The sequence below is a fragment of the Salvelinus sp. IW2-2015 genome, linkage group LG17, assembly GCF_002910315.2.
Source record: "Salvelinus sp. IW2-2015 linkage group LG17, ASM291031v2, whole genome shotgun sequence".
NCBI classification, from domain to species: Eukaryota; Metazoa; Chordata; class Actinopteri; order Salmoniformes; family Salmonidae; genus Salvelinus; species Salvelinus sp. IW2-2015.
Genome location: NC_036857.1, coordinates 33,633,128 through 33,659,034, shown reverse-complemented (window position 1 = coordinate 33,659,034; position 25,907 = coordinate 33,633,128). Strand labels below are relative to the sequence as shown.

Sequence of the window (25,907 nt, the reverse complement as noted above, 5' to 3'; positions counted from 1 at the left end):
GCCAACCATGGGACAAAAAAAAAGATGAACAAACATGGGCATGGCGGAAGGAGTGGAAACATGGAACTACATTGGAATAAAGTTGCGTCATAGAGATTACACTGGAGCGGATAATGTCATTGACCTGCATAGCTCTAGAACAGGGATAGGCAACATCGAGGCTCGAGGACCACACCGAGACTTGGAAATTGAACAGAGTGACGCAAAAACAAATGTGGACCGATTTGTTTGTAAAAATGTATTTGCAGTCTGGGAAAAAAGGACAGTTATTTCAAAATACATCGGCCCATTCCAAAAATATTTATAATCAGGTTTTAGAAGTTCAAGTGTTGTTTCCCCAATTTATTTATTTTTACTAAATTGACTGCCGGCTGTATTTAAATCGGCTTTCCGGCCGCATCCACCTGTTGCCCATCCCTGCTCTTATGTGCTGATAAAGGCAGCCATCTTGGTCAGGGATACATTTTCTATTTAATTCTATGATTGACATATCCTACAATGGTGTGGGGATGGGTGTTTCCTTGATGTCTTCCATCATCTTCAGCAGGCTCGCTGGAGTTGTTGACGGGGAGAGATCACAGAGTCTGATAGCAGTGGATATTTGTAAGACTCTGCCATTTTCACCTGGAAAAAGAAGAGAAATTGTACATGGTTTTACAGTTCACACTTCTCAATCAAATGTAAACGTTGTATTTTTAAAAACTGCATTTTTGTGTAACAGTCAGTTTAGAATTTTCCTCAATTTACTGAATTGAAATGGAATTGACCCAATCCCCAACCCTGGTAACCGTAAAGTAAACTGTGATATTCCTATCTGGCGTCCATTTTGTGTCTCACCCGTTGCCTTCTCTCCCGCCTCCGTCTGCAGTTGCACTTCCACACAAAATGGAGTCTCTTGGAAGACCTCCAAGACATCTCCTCCCTCTATTACAACTTTCGAAGCGCCACCTGCCGTGGTATACAAATGGGCTTCAATGAATAATCAAGGCCATTCAGTTTTCCATGCACCACATCACCAAAGAGACTTCTTTTCAATACCAKTCGACATCCAAAACCACGGTCTCATTAAAACCCCTTGATCGGAGCTACGCTAAGACAGGTCAACGTGTTAGTGTATAACAAAAGGAAACTAGCTCTCTCACTCTTTCGCTCTCTCTCCCCTCACTCTCTAGTTTGAGTAAACTATTTTTCTTTCTCTCCCTCTGTTGGTTTCTCGCTCTCCCCWTCTCTCTCTCTCTRTGCCCTCAGTAGGATAGGTAATTAGCATATGTCACTGTTCTGAGTCGTCTCGAAGCGCCTGCCAGGTCCCACCTCATGAATAGATCCCCAACTACATCCCATCCCCACCCATTAGTTGGCATGCAGATCAGACGACTCCATTAACAAACCTTGTCATGACATGTCAAGGAAGTCATCACGCCACGRCATGTACACTCATGTACCGCCGCTTCAAATCTACCAAGAACAAAAACAGACGCCAAAAGTCGAAGAGCTGGGCCTGTACTCAGAAAGCATCTCGGAGTAGGAGTGCTTATCTAGGAACAGCGTTGCCTTCCCACAGTCGTGATCATAATGAACACGAMTACATGGGCCTGATCCTAGATCAGCACTCTGAGACGTTATTAATATGGGCACAAGAAGTTGTGTGTGGTGCATTGCCATGCAGGACGGTACACTGGCTTAGCATTCAGTAGTGGGCAGCACTAAGAAATCATAAATCTGCCATCTCCTAGTGCCAAGAAGCACTATGTGTTCTATCTACGATGGGCATTAGCATTCAACGCCGGGCGCGATGCATAGTAGTCTTATGATTGGAGATGATCACCCCTGTGTTGTGCGCCTGGTGAAAACAACGGGCAGAGAAGAGTGGTAGATCAATAACGTTGGGAGCGATGGCGCCTCGTTGACAGCAGGCATTACCGATGAAGAGTAAACAGATGCCACAATCCTCAGAATCCTAATCAGAGCAATTTACAACCTTGTCAGCTCAGCGCTGGTTCAAATGAATCAGGTGTAAGTAACCTGCCTCCTCCAACATGTGCATGTTTGCATGTACACATGCACAGGAAATCCCCCCGATGGGAGTGATCCCCCCCACCTTCACTCCACACCTGCCTCACCCTGGGCAGCAGCAGCCTGCCAAGGAGAGGAGACGTCAAGCCTGCTTGGAAAAAAACGGCTAACTAGAGCTGGTCTGAGCAGTTGGCTGGATATGCCCTCACCGGCTAGTACTTAATAATGCTGATTGGTTTTGGTTCTGCCCACTATACTGCTGTCCGGTTAGAACGTGATGTTGAGGTCCATTACTGTAACTTGGTCACAACCACACACACACTGCAGCTTCCATTTGAAGATGTTTTATATGCATGGTGTGTGGTGGTGACCAAGTTACAGTAATGGACCTCAACATCGCGTTCTAACAGGGAAAGGCAGAGTAAAACAATCATTAGGATCCATTTCTAAGAGACTACTGAGATAAATATACATCATGCAATAGTAAATGTGGACTCTACATAATTAAGAATGCAATAACAATATGTGCAAACAGAAAGTATGATGTTCTAACAAGGACTGCTATAGTATAACATATTCACACATCAGCAATGTAAACTTATTGCCAGTGAGGGGGAGAGAACTGAGCCTAGGGTTATTAAGATTTATGGTTCTTGCTCAGGCCTGGCAACAGATTTTATCTGATGGCTTGGCTACTGCACATGTTCTAGAGCACGAGAGCAGGCTGGATACAGTCGGAAAGCTACAGACATTTTGCAACGGCAGCCTGCTAACAGTACCATAAAAAAACTATAGAAATCACTGAGGTAGCATGTGATATAGACACTACAAATATAACAGTTAAATGGCCACACTCAACACAGGTAGCAARGCAGTAGGCAAATGATAATATGGAAATACAAAAGGCATGCATGAACAAARAATAGCACTAGCATTAGCTATAAGCAAAGCATGACAAAACAAACTCTCAAACTTCTTAAACCTAACAACTCGGCCTAATCCTGTTAGGGTCAGACATTGCACACACCAATATACATATATACACTAGATGACCAAATGTATGTGGACACCTGCTCGTCAAACATCTCATTCCAAAATCATGGCCATTAATATGGAGTTGGTCCCCCTTTTGCTGCTATAACAGCCTGATAATAAATAGTRCCCACTAGCTGGCCTCCGCCCAGTACCCTGCCCTGAACTTTAGTCACTGTTACTAGGCAGCTATCACCCGGCACTCAACCCTGCACCTTAGAGACTGCTGCCCTACATWGTCATTGAACACTGGTCACTTTAACAATGTTTACATACTGTTTAACCCACTGCATACAGTGGCAAGAAAAGTATGTGAACCCTTTGGAAATACCTGGATTTCTGCATAAATTGGTCATACAATTTGATTTCATCTTCTTCTAGGTCACAACAATAGACAAAACACAGTCTGCTTAAACTAATAACACACAAACAATTATACGTCTTCATGTCTTTATTGAACACACCGTGTAAACATTCACAGTGCAGGGTGGGAAAAGTATGTGAACCCTTGGATTTAATAACTGGTTGACCCTCCTTTGGCAGCAATAACCTCAACCAAATGTTTTCTGTAGATGCGGATCAGACCTGCACAACGGTCAGGAGGAATTTTGGACAATTCCTCTTTACAAAACTGTTTCAGTTCAGCAATATTCTTGGGYTGTCTGGTGTGAACTATTCTCTTGAGGTCATGCCACAGCATCTCAAAATCGMGTTGAAGTCAGGACTCTGACCGGGCCACTTCAGAAGGCGTATTTTKTTCTGTTGAAGKCATTCTGTTGTTGATTTACTTKTGCGTTTTGGGTTGTTGTCCTGTTGCATCACCCAACTTCTGCTGAGGTTCTATTGGCGGACAGATAGCCTAACATTCTCCTGCAAACGGTCTTGATAAACTTGGGAATACATTTTTCCGTCGATTAGAGCAAGCTGTCCAGGCCCTGAGGAAGCAAAGCAGCCCCAAACCATGATGCTCCCTCCACCATACTTTACAGTTGGGATGAGGTTTTGATGTTGGTGTGCTGTGCCTTTTTTTCACCACACATAGTGTTGTGTGTTCCTTCCAAACAACTCAACTGTAGTTTCATCTGTCCACAGAATATTTTGCCAGTAGCGCTGTGGAACATCCAGGTGCACTTTTGCAAACTTCAAACATGCAGAAATGCTTTTTTATGGACAACAGTGGCATCTTCTGTGGTGTCCTCCCATGAACACCATTCTTGTTTAGTGTTTTACGTATTGTAGACCCGTCAACAGAGATGTTAGCATCTTCCAGAGATTTCTGTAAGTCTTTAACTGACACTCTAGGATTCTTCTTAACCTCATTGAGCATTCTGCGCTGTGCTCTTGCAGTCATCTTCGCAGGATGGCCACTCCTAGGGAGAGTAGCAACAGTGCTGAACTTTCTCCATTTATAGACAATTTGTCTTACCGTGGACTGATGAACATCAAGGCTTATAGATACTTTTGTAACCCTTTCCAGCTTTATGCAAGTCAACCATTCTTAATCTCAGGTCTTCTGAGATCTCCTTTGTTTGAGGTATAGTTCACATCAGGCAATGCTTCTTGTGAATAGCAAACTCACATTTTGTGAGTGTTTTTATATAGGGCAAGGCAGCTCTAACCAACATCTCCAATCTCATCTCATTGATTGGACTCCAGGCTCCATTTAGCTTTTGGAGAAGTCATTAGCCTAGGGTTTCACAAACTTTTTCCAACCTACACGGTGAATGTTTAAATTAAGTATTCAATATAGACAAGAAAAATACAATAATTTATGTGTTATTAGTATAAGCACACTGTTTGTCTATTGTTGTGACTTAGAGGAAGATCAGATCACATTTTATGACCAATTTATGTAGAAATCCAGGTAATTCTTATTTAAAAGGGTTCACATACTTTTTCTTGCCACTGTATGTATATACTGTATTCTAGTCACACCTTTTCTATTCATATACAGTCCATAATGTCTATCATATACTATTTATATTCCGGCCTCTAACATTGATCATTCTAATATTTRTATATTTCTTAATTCCTTTCGTTTTATTTTGGGATTTGCGTGAATTGTTTTGTATTGTCAGGTATTACTGCACTGTTGGAGCTATGAACACCCGCGATAACATCTGCAAAATATGTGTACGTAACCTGACAGGGACAACTGACTCTGGACCTGACAGGGACAACTGACTCTGGACCTGACAGGGACAACTGACTCTGGACCTGACAGGAACAACTGACTCTGGACCTGACAGGGACAACTGACTCTGGACCTGACAGGGAGAACGACTGAGAGGAACTGGTAACTCTGAACCTAGCCGGGCAGGACCCTGATGACCCATCTGGGCTAGGGTCTGAGGGCCGATTAGTGCTGGCGACAGCAGACCAACAGTTGTACAGCTGGAGACTGAGGACCTAGTGCTAGGGACTAAGGGTAGATGATAGACTGGGCCTACCAGGAAGGCAAGGAACTTAAACCTACAGCGGGGGCAGGATACACTGGACCTACTTGAGGGGCAAGACATTCAAAGCCTGGACACTTTACACCTGGCAGGAAGGCAGGAACTGAAAATCAGGGCTTGAACTATCACAGTGAATGCAGGCGGGGATGGAGAAGCCCCAACGTCCTGACTGCACTTGAAATCTGTAGTAGATGCAGGCTGTGGCTCCATCCTAGGAGCAGGTGAATAATCCACCACTGGCTTCGTGGTTGAACGTTCCAGGACAGCAGACAGTCGAACCTTGGGCACCCGAGCGACTGCCTCAACTAGCAGGGGATCCCCCCTGGGAGGAGAGGATGACTCCGCAAATGGCAACTTGAATGGACCCCATGGCAGCAACTGCGTGTGGCTCCACGATTGGAGCTGGGGCATCCTTAAATATGGCTAGTAAGGCTCTAGCTGAGTGGGGTGCAGATCTTAATGTGGTGGACTGTGTTGTCATCTGATGGGGAGCTGGGCCGCTCTGGAGAGCAGAAGCGGACCCGGCTCTCTGGTGGCTCATGCCCGGGGTGGCAGCGGCTCCCGATGTTTTGGTAGATATGGAGTATGCTCCAACCGGGAGGGCCTGGAGTGCCGTCAATCTGGTGAGTAGCTAGGCTACCTTGGGATATAGTGGAAGTCCCAACAGTACCGTGGAGATGTTGAACGGGGGCCCCGGTGTAGTGTTTCTCAGGGGAGTAGCCTAGCCGACTCAGGGAGTAGAGGCGGTGATGGTGCTCCCGTGGCGTTGACGATGGTTCTAAGCAGGGGGGGGGGGCTAGAGCGGTGGTAGTCAGGAGATTAGTGGCGGTGCTCCCGGGGTGGTGACTCTGACTGGGAGGTCCTAGACAATGCGCGCCTGATCTCTTCCCTCTCATAGAGCAGCTCCTCATAGTCTCTCTGCATCTCCCAACTGGAGAGGGTGTGATCACTCCACTCAATGATCACTGAGGAGGCCTGATGCAGGGCTTGTAGTATCTTGGATGAAAGAGAGGTGAGAGGCCTCGCAGGGGTGAAAGAGGCCTCGCAGTTCATCTGGTGCGTGACGGCATCTTGTGGCAGTGTGGGCTGAGGTGGGTGGTGACAGGTGTCTCGTGGTGAGACGCACAAAGTCCTCTTCGAGGTACCTCAACATCAAAATTATAGCAGGTCAGAATCAGGCTATATGAAGGACCATGAAAAACACAGTTGGATGCTAAATCAGGCTCGAAGGACCATGAAAAACACAGTTGGATGCTAAATCAGGCTCGAAGGACCATGAAAAACACAGTTGGATGCTAAATCAGGCTCGAAGGACCATGAAAAATGGCTAGCTGGAGCTCGTCTTAGCGGTCAGCTGTGAATGCCCTCACCCGCTAGTACACTTGAACTGATTCACTAAAATCTGCCCACTATAGTGCTGTCCAGTTAGAACGTGATGTTGAGGCCCCTTACTGTAACTTGGTCACCACCACACACACACTCACGCGGACACAGGTAGCAATGCAGTCGGCTAATGATAATATGGCAATACAAAAGGCATACATGAACAAACAAGAGGGACAGCCTTTTTTACAATGCTTAAGTACCAGATCCCTACCTGCCTGCTTCCCAGAGGAGGAATGCCATTTCCTCTCAGCCCCAGAGGACGTGGGCGGAGAGGAGCGGAGCGTGAGTAGTTTGGCTGGATTTTCCAYAAATTGGAGCTTTGGCCTTCTCTCTCGCTCCAATTTCGCTCAGCCACCAGCTTTGGTCATGCTTGGCCCAGCATTTTTCATTTCCTTCATCATTGTTCTTTTAATTATGCCTATTCTGATGTATTTATTTAGCCTACCACACCACTAATGCGCAGAGATGTTGATATGAATCGACCAAGAAATAGGTCAAACAGCCTATGTAATTGATAGCAAGACAATGAATGAGTGCATTCCGCAGCTCCAGAAATGTATAAAAGAAGAGGAGTCTAAGTTTGTAACAGTGCTAAAGTTGTCTATAAACACAACAGAGCCACAGTGACAACTGAAGTAGCTGATCATTAATAGATTAGAGAAAAAGCAAGTAGTTGTTGAAATGTTTAAGCACAATATGTTTGTCTATTGTTGTGGCTTAGATGAAGATCAGATACATTTTGATGTCCAATTTATGCAGAAATCCAAGTAATTCCAAAGGGTTTACATACCTTTTCTTGCCACTGTAGCAATGCTCTCTTGGGTAAATAAATGAAACAAGATCCAGTTKAGCTTCTTACGATAGTCTACTTCAAAACCAAATGGTACATCATTTAACAAACACTTTTGTGACTATCTTTTTTATTTTTTATTTGGAGTGGCAGTTTTTTTCCCTGTGAGTGATGATAGATTTTTTGGCAGAGCAGGAGAAAGGCCGTTGAGCCCGTAGCGGTGTGCAAAGACCGCTCCATAAACGATGAGTGGGTTTTCCTACCGCGCAACTTCATCTCGCATGCTCTGCTCCCCCCTAAGCCTCAACCCCCATCCTCCTCATACACCACCCCCCTCTCCTAGTCCCAGTCCAACCCCTGTCCACGGTCTTGCAACTAGCCCAACACCGACCAGAGGGGGATCAACCTGTGGATGTCTGCAGCAGGCAGGACTATGGAATGTCTTAAAACAGCCCCCCCCTCCCCCGCTGCTAGTAGGCACACTCATCCCTCCCGAAGGACAATCAATAATGCAATACGAATCCCTCCCTCCCTTGTCCCTTCCCCGTGTGATTTATACGCTACTAGGGTCCCGGACAGCGGCCGGCCTGTCCCGCTTAATATTTCCCCACCTCAACGATGAGTCATCCAGCCAGTCAGTCATCCAGCCAGCCAGCCAGCCAGTTAACCACTCAGCCAGTTAGTTAGCCAGAAATTCAGCCTGCCAGCCAGAGAAAAAAGACAAAAGGGCTGAGCCTAACTAGACGTATTACTGTATACATTCTTGGGGTGTGTTTCCGGAGGGTCGCTTCGATGTCGCTCATAGTGACGAAGGCAAAAGTATTTTCTACATTATGTATTTATAGCTAAACTTTCTGTAACGTTCCGCCGTCCTAAATAAGCCTCAGGTTTGACCTGTGACAACGACAATGTGATCCACTCCACAGTCTGAGTGGTGTGTAATATGGTGGTTTGTGAAATGGCTGAGGACAGAGTAACCATTAGGAGGACGCTTTATTTATTGTACGAATTKTAAGTACGAATATGAAGGATGCAGAGCGTCGAGATGTAACAATGGTATAGTTATAGTTGTCATCGAAAAACCAATCAGGAGACGCACATCATGGACGCTCCTTCGATTTTTCTGGATGACAAAAGGCATAGACTGATCATAATTCAAGGCCAAAAAACAGCTAAATCAATGACCTACTCAGTCTACTATACAAGGTGCAGTGTATGTTAGACAGGCTCGTGTCTGTCATGTACGGGATAGGTTAGCRTAGGTAGGTAACATACTGTTCCTGCTTTGCCGCTGGCTATCGCAAATGGCACCCTATTRCCTATATAGTGCACTACTTTTCACCAGAGCCCGCACTAAAAACAACAGCRGAAAATCTGGTGTTTCTATTTCAAACGGTTTTGTTATATTTCAATCTTTTGTGATGTACAGTGAACAAAAACATAAATGCAACATGTAAAGTGTTTCAAAATAAATAAATGAAATAAATGAGCTGAAATAAAAGCTTCCAGAAAAAGCTTATTCCTCTCAAATGTTGTGCACACATTTGTTTACATTACTGTTCGTGAGCATTTCTCCTTTCCCAAGATAATCCATCCACATGACAGGTTTGGTATATCAAGAAGCTGATTAAACCTTGTGCTGGGGACAATAAAAGGCCACTAAAATGTGCAGTTTTGTCACAACACAAWYRCAAGATGTCTCAAGCTTTGATGGATTGTGCAATTGGCATGCWGACTGCAGGAATGTCCACCAGAGCTGTTTCTAGAGATTGTAATTTTCATTTCTCCACCCTAAGCCGCTCCAATGTCGTTTTAGAGAATTTAACATTACGTCCAACTGGCCTCARAACCACAGAWGCACATGTAACCCAGCCCAGGACCTCCGCATCCAGCTTCTTCACCTGCGGGACCATCTGACACCAGCCACCCGGACAGTTGATATAACTGTGGGTTTGCACAACCYAAGAATTTCTGCACAAACTGCTAGAAACCGTCTCAGGGAAGCTCATCTGCATGCTCGTCGTCCTCACCAYGGTCTTGACCTGACTGCAGTTCGGTGTCYTAWCCGACTTCAATGGGGAAGTGCTCACCTTCGACGATCACTGGTACGCTGGAGAAGTGTGCTCTTCATGGATGAATCCCGGTTTCAACRSTACCGGGCAGATGGCAGACAGCATGTATGGTGCCGTGTAGGCGAGRGGTTTGCTGATGAYAACGTTGTGAACAGAGTGCCTGCCCTATGGTGGTGTCAGGGTTATAGTATGGGCAGGCATAGGCTATGGACAACGAACACAATAGCATTTAATCAATGGCAATTTGAATGCAGCGATACCGTGACGAGGTCCTGAGGCCCATTGTCGTGCCATTCATCCGCCACCATCACCTCATGTTTCAGCATGATAATGCACGGCCTCATGTCGCAAGGATCTGTACACAATTCCTGGAAGCTGAAAATGTCCCAGTTCTTCCATGGCCTGCATACTCAGACAGGACACCCATTGAGCATGTTTGGGATGCTCTGGATCAACGTGTACGACAGCGTGTTCAAGGTTACGCCAATTTTCAGCAACTTTGCACAGCCATTGAAGAGGAGTGGGACAACATTCCACAATCAACAGCCTGATCAACTCTATGCGAAAGAGATGTGTTGCGCTGCATGAGGCAAATGGTGGTCACACRAGATACTGACTGGTTTTCTGATCCACACCCCTACCTTTAAAAAAAAAAAGATATCTGTGACCAACAGATGCATATCTGTATTCCCAGTCATATGAAATCCATAGATAAGGGCCTAATGAATTTATTTCAATTGACTGATTTCCTTMTATGAACTGTAAGCCTTTGAAATTGTTGCGTTTATATTTTTGTTCAGTGTATATTCAGTGTAATATTGGGATGCAAACTCAAAATTGAATACACTCTATATCTGATATGGTACAGATGTCTTCTTTTTTTTAAGCCCATAACCATGTGTGTGAGGTGTATACTTTTGATTCAAAGTAGATTTGTTTAAGACAACCAAGAAATACTGTGTGACCCTGATTTAGCCCACTGCAGTAAAAGGTTAAATTTGCATCCCAAATGCCCTTTTCAGTGCACTACTTTTGACCAGGGCCCATAGTGTTATTGTCAAAAGTAGTGCACTAAATAGGGAATAGGGTATAATCTGGGATGCAACCCACTGTCTTCTTGGACTGGGCCAGAGCCATTAGTCTAGTCTTGTTAAAAGGCCAATAAGCTTACGCACATTTTATCCTTACAGATCTATTAGATGGGCCTTTAGGGGTAGAGTCTAGGGGTTGATTTGGGACTTGGCAAACCGCCTGACACTCAGGCTGTGTGTGTGAAGTTGCGTGCATATGTTCGTAGGTACAGTATATTGCGGTCCTACTTACCTAGCGGTCTGCCGTTGGTCCACACCCCCTCATAGATAATCCCAGAACAGTGGATCATGGTCCCCTGGCCGTTGAAGAGGTTATTACGCCATTGGCCCTTTTAAGGAGATTGTATTTTAGGTTTGAGGCATCATATTTATACTACTGTACTATTCTTAGTGTACAACTTGTTAAGAAACAAAGAAGACATGTACATCAGGAGACGCTGAAAGCCATACCTCTGAGATAAGAGGGGAGGAGTGTGTGTGTGCATGCATGCATGCATGTATGCATGTGTGTGTGTGTGAGAGAGAGAGAGAGACAGAGGGGGGAGAGTGAGTGAGAGAGAAAGAAAGAAAGTAAAAGAGCGAGAGAGCGAGAGAGAGGGGAAAGGGAGACAAAGAAAGAGACTGTCAAAGTCAAACATATTCAGGGGGATCAATGCACAGACTTTGCCTGGCAGATCCAAGGGAGCTCCAGACTCAAAGCTCTCGAACACTACTTCAAAGTGGTGACACGTCCATTAGAATTTCTAATTCTGATCGCATCGACAGGCCTAAGGCTATGGCACAGGCAAAAATGCGCAGAGAAAAACTAGGCCACTGCTCAGTGAGAGAGAGAGAGAGCGAAACAGAGACTACCATGGGTATTCTACAGTATGCACCGTTTCCTTTAATAAACCTAAAGAAAATAGTCACGATTTACATCAATCATAACCTTTGAATGTCTTGAGGCCTTGAGAGGTGGTGTAGATAGAAAGTTGTTCAACAGGATACAGTACAGTAAAGAAATAAAGCTTTAATTGCTGCTGGACCATGTTCAGTGGGAATTCTGATGACCTACAGTACCAAGGGGAAGAACTGGAGGTTTGACTGCAACCTTGCAATTTTAACGTTTGCGTCTTTTGGACAACCGTCACATATATCAATGAGTTCATGTTGGTGAACTACGTTGTTCGTTATCTTTCCAAATGAAAAATTATCTTCACCCCTATGCTTTCAGTTGACAGAAGGCTAGATCATTTCAAAGCAGATAATATTTCCACATTCATAATCATCAATAATCCGACTTTTAATGTCCTAGGTGAAATCGACTGGGATTATGGCTTCATCTGCTTAGGCAGTCTCTCTCTCTTCATCTCTCTCTCTGGTTGGAAGCTTAGTGCAGCTGTCAAGAAGCTGTGTGGTGAATAGTCAATACTTGTCTTTCCTGGGTCTCTACCCCCCTGGCTCCCCATAGCCACAGCCTGCTGCCAGTTCTAAATCAATGAGTCCTGCAACTCATTACAAAGTTCAAGTTCAGGTCACAGAGGAGAGATATGTTTCCTTTAGATTTTAATAGAAACACTGGATCGAGGGTTAGGTGGGGGTAAATATCCAAACAACTGTAGTTGTGTTTACTGTGAAAGTAGGTKGTTACTGTAGGGTACAGGGCTATTTTCAATGTACACATTTTAAACAAACTTTTCAATTTGTTTCAATAAAAAGTATATACAGTGCTTTCTGAAAGTATTCAGACCCCTTGACTTTTTCCCCCATTTTGCTACCTTACAGCCTTATTCTAAATTAGTTTAAATTGTTTTTTGTCCCCTGATCAATCTACACACAATACCCCATAATGACGAAGCAAAAACAGGTTTTTCACATTTTTGGCACCTTTGGCAGCGATTACAGCCTCAAGTCTTCTTGGGTAAGACGCTACAAGCTTGGCAGACCTGTATTTGGGGAGTTTCTCCCATTCTTCTCTGCAGATCCTCTCAAGCTCTGTCAGGTTGGATGGGGAGRGTTGCTYCACAGCTATTTTCAAGACTCTCCAGAGATGTTCGATCGGSTTCAAGTCTGGGCTCTGGCTGGGCCACTCAAGGACATTCAGAGACTTGTCCCGAAGCCACTCCTGCATTGCCTTGGCTGTGTGCTTAGGGTCATAGTCCTGTTCGAAGGTGAACCTTCACCCCAGTCTGAGGTCCTGAGCGCTCTGGAGCAGGTTTTCATAAAGGATTTCTCTGTACTTTGCTCCGTTCATCTTTCCCTCTATCCTGACTCCCAGTCCCTGCCGCTGAAAAACATCCCCACAGCATGATGCTGCCACCATCATGCTTCACCGTAGGGATGGTGCCAGGTTTCCTCCAGATGTAACTCTTGGCATATAGGCCAAAGAGTACAATCTTGGTTTTATTAGACCAGAGAATCTTGTTTCTTATGGTCAGAGTCCTTTAGGGGCCTTTCAGCAAACTCCAAGTGGGCTGTCATGTGCCTTTTACTGTCATGTGCCTTCCATCTGGCCACTCTACCATAGAGGCCTGATTAGTGGAGTTCTGTAGAGACGGTTGTCCTCCTGGAAGGTTCTCCCATCTCCACAGTTGGCCTTGCGCTTCAACGCTAGTTGTTGTTCTGGAAATTGAGTCACTACGCTATTTACTTTCTGAATCTACTTCATATCGCCAAGTCTACCTTTAAACCCTCATACCTGCTGTCCCATTTGACCAAGAGACTCAAAACTTTGTATGTAGGCGTCTTTCCTCATGCTGAACAKATTTCCCGTAAGGACCCATAAGGTCCGTCAGGTTCGATTGTCGTCGATTTGGCCATTTTTGAAAACTTTGAAAAACGTATTGTCATGGGCCATAAGTCCAAATTCGGTATGTARACCCATGGTACATATGGTTTTTTTATACGATTTTATTTGATAAATACAAAATATACACATACAAACGACAACAAACAAACTACCTCTCCCTCTACTGTATTTATTTATTTATTTTGCTCCTTTGCACCCCATTATTTCTCTCTACTTTGCACATTCTTCCACTGCAAATACACCATTCCAGTGTTTTACTTGCTATATTTTATTTACTTCGCCACCATGGCCTTTTTTTTCTATTTTTTTTTTGCCTTTACCTCCCTTATCTCACCTCATTTGCTCACATTATATATAGACTTATTTTTCTACTGTATGTTTGTTTAACTCCATGTGTAACTCTGTGTTGTTGTATGTGTCGAACTGCTTTGCTTTATCTTGGCCAGGTCGCAATTCTAAATGAGAACTTGTTCTCAACTTGCCTACCTGGTAAATAAAGGTGAAATAAACTAACGCTAATGCTTAAAATAATCATACTTTTTCCCCCTCAAGAACTGAAAGTCAGATTCACTTCAAATTTGGTCTTTGGACTCATCACAATAGTCCCTAAAGAGTTTGAGAAAATAAAGTTGATGCATTCAAAGATGGCCACACTATACCTGTAGATCAAGGTTTCCCCAACTCGGTCCTCGGGACACCAAGGTGTGCACATTTAGGTTTTTGCCCTAGCACTACACAGCTGATTCAAATAATCAACTAATCAAGTTTGATCATTTTAATCAGCTGTGTAGTGTTAGGGCAAAAACTAAAACATGCACCCCTTGGGGTCCCGAGGACCGAGTTGGGGAAACGCTGCAGTAGATGCATATTAGCATATAGGCTAATATGCTAAAATAGGCAAAAAATACTTTGCTTCTGGTGCAAGACATGTATTTTGGGGTAATCTCAGTTGCCCAGAAGTAAATTCTTGTGAAAGTGTGTCACTCTGTATACAATATTTTTTTRCCCGGAGATGATGGGTTATCGCATATCCGGTCGCAAAATGTTGTTTTGTAGGATACCCGGAGGCAAAGTCATTAATATCCGTCAGGTTGAGGCTTCTTGGGTACGTGACGTCACTCTGAGCCCTTACCAAAACATGGCAGACCGTTTCTCTCGCCTCAGATCTGAAACCAGTAGCAACAAACCAACTTAAATGACAGTTAACTTAAAATGAAAAGATCTAACATGCCTGCGCCCCAATAACATTGTCGCCAAGGAAGGCACGCTAACTAGCTACAGTGTTTYAGTCATCTCAACCATTTTCTTTTAAACAGCTCAGCTAACTAGTGAAATGCTCATTTGCAATGCTAGCCAGCTTACGCATTAGCTAGACGGCTTCTAGACTCTGGAGTTCATGGGGGCTTCAGGAGTCAGCGGGCTAGATGATTCCACCATGGGCAACAACAACCGGCTACTGGAACTGAACCGATGGACATGGAGCAATGACATTTGATATGTAAATCTTATGTACAGTATTTGTCCTTAGAAGCTGTGTGYATATAAAGTCACTGCAACCTTAGATGGCTGGACCAGACCAGTTGGTGGCACTAGAGATGTCATTGGCACCAGTGGCACTATAGGATAAAATTGCTCTCGAGAACCCAAGGCATTAACAAGGAATTCTGCCTTATCCCAAGGGTTCTCAGACACTGCTTACCGGTGTGAACTACATTCCCAACGCTCTGTTTTAACATTTAGAAATGTCAATAATCATAGCTTGCGATATGGTTTSCGAAACATTTTACCTTTATAGATAGATCTTTCCTATCAGCGAGAAATAATCTTTCAAATAAAAAATATACACTTACTGTAGCAGGTTTGCACAGATCAATACGGCTGTGTGTGCCTCCAGTGATTAACTACACTTCCATTACACTTCCCAGTTAGGCTTACACACAGGTGTTCAAGCACGCTAGATAGCTAATTAGCACAGTTGGTCGCCTCTGTCTTCTGTCTGACTTCAGTAAAGAAGCACGGGAACATGGAGACATGGCCGTGTAGGAACCCTAACCCTATGAAGTTGTGCTGTAATTTAAGTGCGTGTTAACGTTCAGACCAAGCATCGGGGCTCTTAAASTCCCCTGGCCAGCAGATACCTTAATGAATCCTTAAATGAATAGATGCTGGAGGTACAGTAGTTAGTGTCTATGAATGAGCTAAGGATACTAGAGCAATAACTACTGATCAAGTGGGCTTTGTCTCTTGCAAATGAATGTTAGATTTAAATTAWGCAGATGAACAATGTGAAATATCGTGATTAGTATAATCACATACTGTTGCCCTATTATGTGGTCTGAACGTAGTGAAATGTGTATTTTATTTGGCAAAATTTTTAAAACGGAAGTCCTGCCATTTGTGCAGTCAGCGTATTGCAGCTGTGTGTGTATTGAAGTGTTTTGTAACGCTGATGTACTTTAGATTTGGTTTTAGTCATTTTAAACTGTAGAAATGATACTGGACTTACAATCATACATTTTCTTGACTGTGTTCAGCTCGCTAATAATCACTGAAATGAAAGCTAGACAGTCAAGGAGCATCGACATCTTCCAAAAGGACTGCACATTTGCACATTTTCACAGCTAGGAAATATAACACATTTTCAGTGTGGCCCTCCGGACCTCGTTGAAGACCGAATGCAGCCCCCGGGGGCAAAATTTGTTTGGCACTCCTGTCCTAGGATGTAGTGCAAATTACGGCATGCTTGACATACTATCTGATCCTCAGTAGAAATYCAATGGTGACCCGCAGTGGCAATTTGGATGAACAGCAGCTAAATATATGTTCTAATTATGAGGCGCTCAAAACAGCAACATGTTTATTTGTGGCCAGCTTGASGACAAATCAAATCTTGTTTTTGGGAATAAAAGTTTGAGGACGCGAATAGTACACCCCAATAAAAACTGTGTCATCTGGACATTATATCACATCGAAGAAAGAAAGAAAAATAAACCACACATGTATCGGTCATTTGATTTGACTGAACATACATGCATTGTGAAGAAATTGAAATCAAAATGGACACCCACCTCGTACACTGATCCATCCCCAAAGTGCATCACTCCGTGGCCTTGTTGTTGGTCCAGAAGCCAACCTCCTTCATATTGATCCCCATTCCTGTCAAATTAAGCAAAGTTCATCTCGAGGTCATCTGAACAACAACCGGACATTGGTTTCCAACAGGATGGCTCATTGGGTTTGGCATACTTCTGTCCATGAACATGTTTAAACTTAATCTGGGTATGTTTTCAGTTTGAAACAACTTTGTCCAGCCTATAGGGTTCGAATTTCCAGTGTGATGAAAAATGCGTAATCTAATGAATAATCTTGACTGGTATGAACAACATTTAGTACTTGCAATACATTCTTGAGACAGTAATATCTAACTCAGAACTCTGGTCCTTTGCAACGTAATCAAGAGAGGGACAACGTTGTACCTGTAATGCATTTGTCCTTCACCATGCCGCTTGTTTTGATGAAATGATCCCTCGTATGTTTGTCCATCCTTATCCAACAGAAACCCATTGCCTGGATGATAGGAYTATGCGAAATATAATTGAATGACACAATCTTGACGTTTGACTTCACATATCAAGGTCAGACAGAAGTCCTGGCTACATCTGAAATGGTACAGTGCTGTTGGTGCTGTCATTCTGTTACCAAATGTTGCATCTGCACTGTTCTTCAAGTAACTGAATTCTTATCAAATTTAGGAAGTGGACTGACCAGAGTGTGTGTGTGGTACACACACTAATGGATAAAAGTATGTGGACACCTGCTTGTCGAACATCTTATTCCAAAATCATGGGCATTAATATGAAGTTGGTTCCCCTTTGCTGCTATAACAGCCTCCACTCTTCTGGGAAGGCTTTTCACTAGGGACTTGCTTCCATTCAGCCACAAGAGCATTAATGAGATCGGGCACTGATGTTGGACGTCCAAAGGTGTTTGATGGGGTTGAGGTCAGAGCTCTGTGCAGGCCAGTCAAGTTCTTCCACAACGATCTCGACAAACCATTTCTGTATGGATCTCGCTTCGTGCACGGGGGCATTGTCATGCTGAAACAGGGAAGGGCCTTCCCCAAACTGTTGCCACAAAGTTGGAAGAACAGAATGGTCTAGAATGTCATTGTATGCTGTAGCYTTAAGATTTCCCTTCACTGGAACTAAGGAGCCTAGCCCGAACCATGAAAAACAACCCCAGACCATTATTGCTCCTCCACCAAACTTTACAGTTGGCACTATGCATTCGGGCAGGTAGAGTTCTCCTGGCATCCGCCAAACCCAGATATGTCAGTTGGACTACCAGATGGTGAAGCGTGATTCATCACTCCAGAGAACATGTTTCCACTGAGTCCAATGGCAGCGAGCTTTGCGCATGGTGATTTTAGGCTTGTGTGCGGCTGCAGTTTTGAAATCGGCAGTGAGTGTTGCAACCGAGGACAGACGATTTTTAWAGGCTTCAGCACTCGGCGGTCCCGTTCTGTGAGCTTGTGTGTCCTACCACTTCGCGGCTGAGACGTTGTTGCTCCTAGATGTTTCCATTTCACAATAAAAGCACTTACAGTTGACCAGGGCAGATCTAGTGTAACCGATGTGAAATGGCTAGCTAGGTAGCGGTGGTGCGCGCTAGCAGCCTTTCAGTCGGTGACGTCACTTGCTCTGAAACCTTGAAGTAGTGGTTCCCCTTGCTCTGCAAGGGCCGCAGCTTTTGTGGAGCGATGGGTAACGATGCTTCGTGGGTGACTGTTATACCTGTCTCTTATACACATCTAGATGTGTATAAGAGACAGCACTTACAGTTGACCAGGGCAGATCTAGTGTAACCGATGTGAAATGGCTAGCTAGGTAGCGGTGGTGCGCGCTAGCAGCCTTTCAGTCGGTGACGTCACTTGCTCTGAAACCTTGAAGTAGTGGTTCCCCTTGCTCTGCAAGGGCCGCGGCTTTTGTGGAGCGATGGGTAACGATGCTTCGTGGGTGACTGTTGTTGATGTGTGCAGAGGGTCCCTGGTGCGCGCGAGGGGACGGCCATAAAGTTATACTGTTACACTAGCAGGGAAGAAATTTGACGAACTGACTTGTTGGAAAGGTGGCATCCAATGGCAGTGCCACGTTGAAAGTCACTGAGCTCTTCTACTGCCAATGTTTGTCTATGGAGACTGCATGGCTGTGTGGTCAATTTTATACACCGGTCAGCAACGGGTGTGGATGAAATAGCCAAATCCACAAATTTGAAGGGGTGTCCATATACTTTTGGCCATGTAGTGTACATATGGCTCTGYGACTGACTAACCTAGGTGAGTGCTAGCTTCGATGCAACCAAGAGAGTCCAGCACAATGTGAAAACTCTCTTGGTTCCATTGAAGCTAGGTGAGTGCATGTACCTGTTTTTGCCCAGAACCTTGACCCATTCCCCTCTATTTCCCCATGAGCAAACTCCCCCTCGTAGTAGCTTCCATCTTTCATCAAGAGTTTTCCATGCCCTGGATAAAAAAGTAGGAGTTTCATTCAAGTGCATAGCCTAGCCTAGCTTCAYTGCAACCAATAGAGTTTACCTTCAGCACAATGTAAAAACTCTGTAAAAACGATCTTGTTTGCATCAAAGCTAAGCCTTTCCCTCCCTTATACAACATTATATAATTGTGTTTGATTAGCTATGTCAAACGGTGATTAGCTAGATAGCATAGGCTAAACATATAGTTTGCATATCATTATAATATAACAAGCAAACATGGTAGCAAAGTCACACTATGCGACATAAGGTTCAGCTATGTTTTTCATTTATTGTTGTTTCTCATTTCATCAGCAATCATATTGTCAGCAACATAGCCAAGTGTAACCTTCTGCTATTACCAAAAGAACGTAGTTAGTTACTACCAAAGGCATAGGGCATACACACCATGTTTTTCGCCCTTACTCCACTCTCCCTCATAGCGAAAAAAGCTGTTTGGATACACATACACGCCAAACCCTGCATGGTGGTGGGGATAGATAAACAGACAGATTCACGCACCTGCTGATAATACGCTTTTTATAGCAAATATTTGACGGGTTGTCATTACTTAAATCATGAAGAAAATCATAAGTGTTCTTCTGAGCGTATACTGTCTAAACTTACCGTTCCGGGTAAGATTTGTTACTTCTCCGGAATAGTAGCGAGAGTTTCTTATTTGTTTTTTGACAGCAGCCATCTTGCTTGGGAAATGCGTCCTTAGCAACAGTCATCTCTGGCGGGGCAGGGCTCAAGCATAAATTAAAGGGCACGTTCAACACAAATGGGTTTCGGGGGAAAAAACGGGATTAAATCATGACATAAGTGATCTTCAGGTCGGAAATTTTGAGCTCTAGAAAGATGCAGAATTTCCGACTTTGAAATTCAAGATGGTTGACCGTTCTAAAGATATTTCCCAGTTGGAGCTCGTTTCTATGAGTTCCCAGTTGTCTTGMARGCACTGTACTCGGAAGTCGGGAGATTTCAGATTTCCCAGTTGTTTTGAACGCGGCAATAGTCCACAGATGCTAAAACGCGATAGTCCGACTTCCAATTTTGTGACATAGCTACCAAACGTGCATCTCCCCAATAAGGCGGCTCCAGTACGAAATAACAACARAAATACAGGTAGCCTAGTCAAATAATTAACATCCAATCATATGAACCATTACTCTCTCACGGAAATTCCACTAACAGTCCGTAAGTAGCTAAACGTAGCTGTTGCTCATGTTGGTATCTGTACTGATGGCGCAAAAGCCATGACAGGGAGACATAGTGGAGTGGTAATGCTTGCTCCCAATGACACGTCAGTGCACTGCAGCATCCGTCCGACTTGCTGCCAAGAGAATGCCTGACAGCTTGAAAGATGTTTTGGACACTACAGTGAAAATGGTTAACTTTGTTAAAGCAAGGCCCCTGAACTCTGGTGTATTTTCTGCACTATGCAATGATATGGGCAGCAACCATGTAATGCTTTTACAACATACAGAAGTGCGCTGGTTATCAAGGGGCAAAGTATTTACAATTATTTTTGAATTGTGAGACAAGCTTAAAGTTTTCTTTACTGACCATAATTTTCACTTGTCTGACCGCTTGCATGATGATGAGTTTCTCACATGACTGGCCTATCTGGGTGATGTTTTTTCTCGCCTGAATGATCTGAATCTAGGATTACAGGGACTCTCTGTGCGGGACAAATTTGAGGCTATGACCTATGATTAAGAAGCTGGAGCTCTTCTCTGTCTGCATTAACAAGGACAACACACAGGTCTTTCCATCATTGTATGATTTTTTGTGTGCAAATTAACTCTAGCTTATGGACAATGTCAAATGTGATATTGCAAAGCACCTGAGTGAGTTGGGTGCGCAAATACGCAGGTACTTAACTGAAACGGATGACACAAACAACTGGATTCCTTATCCCTTTCATGCCCTGCCTCCAGTCCACTGAACAAGAGAGCCTCATCGAAATTGCAACAAGCGGTTCTGTGATATTTAATCAGAAGKCACTGTCAGATTTCTGGATTGGGCTGAGCTCAGAGTATCCTGCCTTGGCAAATTGTGCTGTTAAGACACTGATGCCCTTTGCAACCACGTACCTATGTGAGAGTAGATTCTCGGCCCTCACTAGCATGAAAACTAAATACAGGCACAGACTGTGTGTGGAAAAGGATGTAAGACTGAGACTCTCTCCAATACAACCCAACATTGRAGAGTTATGTTRATCCTTTCAAGCACACCCTTCTCATTAACTTGTGGTGAGTTATTCACATTTTTCGATGAACAAATAAAGTTTTATATGTAAAATAGCTAAATAAAGAGCAACATTTTTGATTATTATATTATTATTTGTGCCCTGGTCCTATAAGAGCTCTGTCACTTCCCATGAGCCGGGATGTGACAAAAACTCACACTCATTCTTATGTTTAATAKATGTATAGTGTGGCAGGCTTACAATGATTGCAAAAAACAACATTTGAGAGTGCGCTGACCCTGGTGCTAGAGGGGGTACGCAGCTGGAGGTTGAATGTTTGAAGGTGTACAGGACTATAAAAAGTTTGGGAACCACTGTATAGAACACTGCTGTGCATACACATACATGTTTTGGACTAAGATAGAAGCTGCAGAAAGGACATGCCTCAACCAATGGGTTGCGTGCCATGTCATCAACTGTGTCATCAACTGACAGATTGCGATAACATTTTGGTCATGTTCCTCTGCCCAGGGGTTGCTGACYCCTGCCAYATCTTACAACGCCTGGATAAGATATTTTAAATTTCAGATAACCGCAATCTGTCAGTCAATGACACAGTCGGTGACGTGGCACGCAATCATTGGTTGATGCATGCAACGTCTGAGCAGGGGAAGGCGACCATGATGTGGTTAGCTGATATGTAAAATAGCTATCCAGGCGTTGTAATATCTGGCAGGGGAATGTGCCCAGTCTCTCCAGTCCATTGTGATATAAAATAATGCTTGAGAGTTGATAGCCTGGTGTCCCATAGGAACGCAGACGTTCCATTGACCAGATTGGCGCACAATCAACAAATGTGATCCAACAAAGCGGGTATCTGTCATGATTTATGTAATGTAACAGGCCCGCAATGTGCTTACTTAAATCTGTTTTCACTGCATAGAAGAAGTGACTGCTAAATGCTAACTCCTGTTAGTATAACTGGTTAGCATAGCTAGCATAAAGAAATTGTTGAAGGTAGTCAAGTAGTTTTTAACTGTAATGCAGTTGATTGGTAACGATGACATGATGAACATGTGTTGGGGTTGACATCCATGCAAGCATTATACTTCGATTTTTACCTCAAAATGGTGTGAAATAAACATATAAAACAATAGCCTAAATGTAGGCACATTTTGCTGGGGGGCAATGAGGAGACTCTGGATCTTTCACCTCGACCCTTCCCCCACGTGTTTCCATGCCAATTCCATTGTTATGGTCAAGTTAGATTGACCTCTTTAGAACATCAGCAGGGACTTATGGCCCGAATACCCACCTCCCCACAATTCCCAACCAATGTGTCTCTATGCCTGACTCAGCACAGGCTTTAGAAATTGAGAAGTTTTTAGCTCATGTGAAAAGTCACTCCCATTGCCACCCAGTTACAGTGAGTGCACAATAATCAAACCCTGTGGACTCAGTTATCTACTGCTTTAGCCAGACAACAAGAGGAAGCCATTGTCAGTAGACATTGTTCAGTAGACATTGTCTACTGAATATTGTTGGTTCAGTGAAATACAAGAGGTCATGAGGAAGAACGTGGAAATCTGTATCAKCTTTTAAAAGACAACCCTTACGAAAAAAGACTGCAATCAGAGTGCAGGTTAACTYCAGTTATTCTGTAATTACTGCGTCCAAAWTACCAGTCGACTGCAGTTTCAAAACTGCAATCTTTTATCGAACATTGGCTTGCGAATAACTTTTTATTTTTGTGTTGACAACAACTGTAAAGTTTAGTCATGGTGTGGTGCTCAGTACCTGGATGTGCAAACTAGAAGCAAACATAGGCTGTGGTAGGGTAACATTTCATCAGTTACCTTACTAAGAAGAAGTCGGGCAGACGTAACATAGCTAAATTAGCTAGCGAACTCCATTTGTTTACCTAAACCAAAATCTAGCTAGCTTTCATAATACACTGGCTAGACATTCCAAAGCAAATCAATATAATTAGCCATCTGCTATCTAGCGACGTGATTTGCAACTTTGCATGCTAACTTTAGCTACATTAGGTTACGTTAGCTACAGCCTACCAGACCGTATCTAACCATTAGCTAGCGAACTTAACTGCAGATGATAACATAGATGGCCTATGTGTTGTATTTACAGAGTCCGATCCCATCAACATCTGCAGCGGCATCAACATCATGCTCAGCACCAGGAACTAGTGTAAGTCACCTTTGCTAAATCTTTCCATGACTCAGTGATGAGCAAATAKATATATTGGAGCTCGGCATAAACATGGTCTGTGTTTTGTTGTCATAGTTGGTATGTTTATAAGTAGMCTACAAATTCTACTGTAGTTCTTTGTATTATGGAGGCTTAGTTGATTGTTTATGCAAAGCTTGAAGTCTAAATTGGAGAAAAGCAGAGTTATTACACTGAACAAAAATATAAACGCAACATGTAAAGTGTTGGTCCCATGTTTCATGAGCTGAAATAAAAGATCCCAGAAATGTGTTTATATCCCTGTTAGTGAACATTTCTCCTTTGCCAAGATAATCAATCCACATGATAGGTATGGCATATCAATAAGCTAATTAAACAGTATCATTACACAGTTGCACCTTGTGCTGGGGACAATAAAAGGCCACTCTAAAATGTGCCGTTTTGTCACACAACACAATGCCATAGATGTCTCAAATGTASAGGYAGCGRGCAATAGGCATGCTAACTGCATGAATGTCCACCAGAGCGGTTGCCAGAGAATTMAATGTTAATTTATTTCTCTACCATAAGCCAACCGTCCAACCGGCCTCACAACCYCAGACCACTTGTGACCATGCCAGCCCAGGACCTCCACATCTGGCTTCTTCACCTGCGGGATCATCTGAGGCCACCCGGACAGATAATATAACTGTAGGTTTGCACAACCAAAGAATTTGGCAGACAGCATGTATGGTGTCGTGTGGGCGAGCGGTTTGCTGATGTCAACTTTGTGAACAAAGTGCCCCATGGTGGCGGTTGGGTTATGGTATGGGCAGGCATAAACTAAGGACAACAAACACAATTGCATTTTATTGATGACAACTTGAATGCACAGAGATACCGTGACGAGATCATGGGGCTCATCGTCATGTCATTCATCCGCCGTCATCACCTCATGTTTCAGCATGATAATGCCCGGCCCCATGTCACAAGGATCTGTACACAATTCCTGGACGCTGAAACAACTGTTTTTGTGACAAAACGAGATGGAAACACATTGAACTTGAGATTTTTATTCGGTACAGTACATGAAAACTTTATTTTTGTGTGGACTACGTCATTACTCTGATTTTTATCTGCGCCAAGTCCGTTTGGTGGGACAATTTGCATTTTTTCTTTACGCGGATTTTAGAAGAACTTAGCTAATGTAGCAAATAAGTAGACATCGCTTGTATGTCTACTCGATTTTAGAAGATTTTAGAAGAACTTAGCTAATGTAGCAAATAAGTAGACATCGCTTGTATGTCTACTCGATTTTAGAAGATTTTAGAAGAACTTAGCTAATGTAGCAAATAAGTAGACATCGCTTCTATTCAAGAAAAAATGTATTTGCTCTGGAGACTGAGGTGAGTTTACACAGCAGTGTGCAGGAACAGTTGACATACAGTGCATACGGAAAGTATTCAGACCCCTTGACTTTTCCCAATTGTTTTTACATTACAGCCTTTTTTTATATATATACTTTGTTTTTATTGAGGAACACAAAGCAAGTACAAATAAAGTAAAATAACAAAAAAGATCTGGCAGTTACAGTGCACGTCATACCTTCATCATATTAGTTACATTGACATCTTTGAATTAGAGCCATTTCAAGTATGAAACTTCATTTTCACAGTATTCCTGACCTCTCTCCTCTTTGTGTTCTTAAAGCAAAGGTCATCCGCTCCATGTGGTGTATTTCTTTAGCAATATCCATTGTGTCACTGTGGGAGGGTCTTTTTGTAGCCATTTCCTAGTGACAGCTCTTTTACTGGCTGCCAGTAGGACCTTCAAGAGGTACTTTTCTCTATTGTGTACGTTATCAGTATTTCACCCAAGTACAAAGAAATGAATGTTTGTTTTATGTCAAATCCATTCTTTTTCCAATGTAGATATTATTTTCTCCCAGTAAGTTTCGATTGCGGGGCAGGTCCAAAAGATATGAGATGATCACCCTCAATAACAGCATTCTCTCCAACAAGGGTGTGGTGAGCCAGTCTGTTTTGATTTCAGTTGAGGTGTTATGAAGAAACGGATAACATCTCCCAACAGAATTCTCTCCATGGACCTTGAGTTGGTGGAGCTTTGTTGAGTCTCTAATATGTTCAACCATGTTCATCAGTTATTTCAATGTTAAGTTCCTCCTCCCATTTCTTTTTAATATAGTTTGTAGAATGTTTCTTTGGGATTGAATACCCAAGTAGAGATTTGAAATAGTTTTTTGTTACTCCCCAAGTTGTATGCTAATGAATACTTGGATACATTTTTGAGGTGCTCGAAGGTCAATCACTTTTATCTCCCCTAAGAAATAGTGTCGAACTTGTAGGTATCTG

At 43.3% G+C, this 25,907-nt stretch overlaps 1 protein-coding gene across 2 annotated transcripts in view; it reads right to left on the bottom strand.

Annotated features, from left to right (window-relative positions):
* LOC111976388 (MORN repeat-containing protein 1) overlaps positions 1–20,423 on the bottom strand; it is a 75,804-nt gene extending 55,381 nt beyond the window's left edge. Inside the window, exons 1-8 of one of the 2 annotated variants that reach the window (XM_024005189.2) lie at positions 19,785–20,423; positions 19,566–19,637; positions 19,051–19,149; positions 17,105–17,195; positions 16,697–16,784; positions 11,073–11,169; positions 838–948; positions 498–624 (exon numbers count right to left, since the gene is read on the bottom strand). In XM_024005189.2, the coding sequence (XP_023860957.1) occupies positions 498–624; positions 838–948; positions 11,073–11,169; positions 16,697–16,784; positions 17,105–17,195; positions 19,051–19,149; positions 19,566–19,637; positions 19,785–19,857 (758 nt within the window). In that variant the 5' untranslated portion in view covers positions 19,858–20,423. The remainder of the gene's footprint in view (positions 1–497; positions 625–837; positions 949–11,072; positions 11,170–16,696; positions 16,785–17,104; positions 17,196–19,050; positions 19,150–19,565; positions 19,638–19,784) is intronic. The other variant, XM_024005188.2, reaches the window with a different exon arrangement.
* Positions 20,424–25,907: the final 5,484 nt, after the last annotated feature.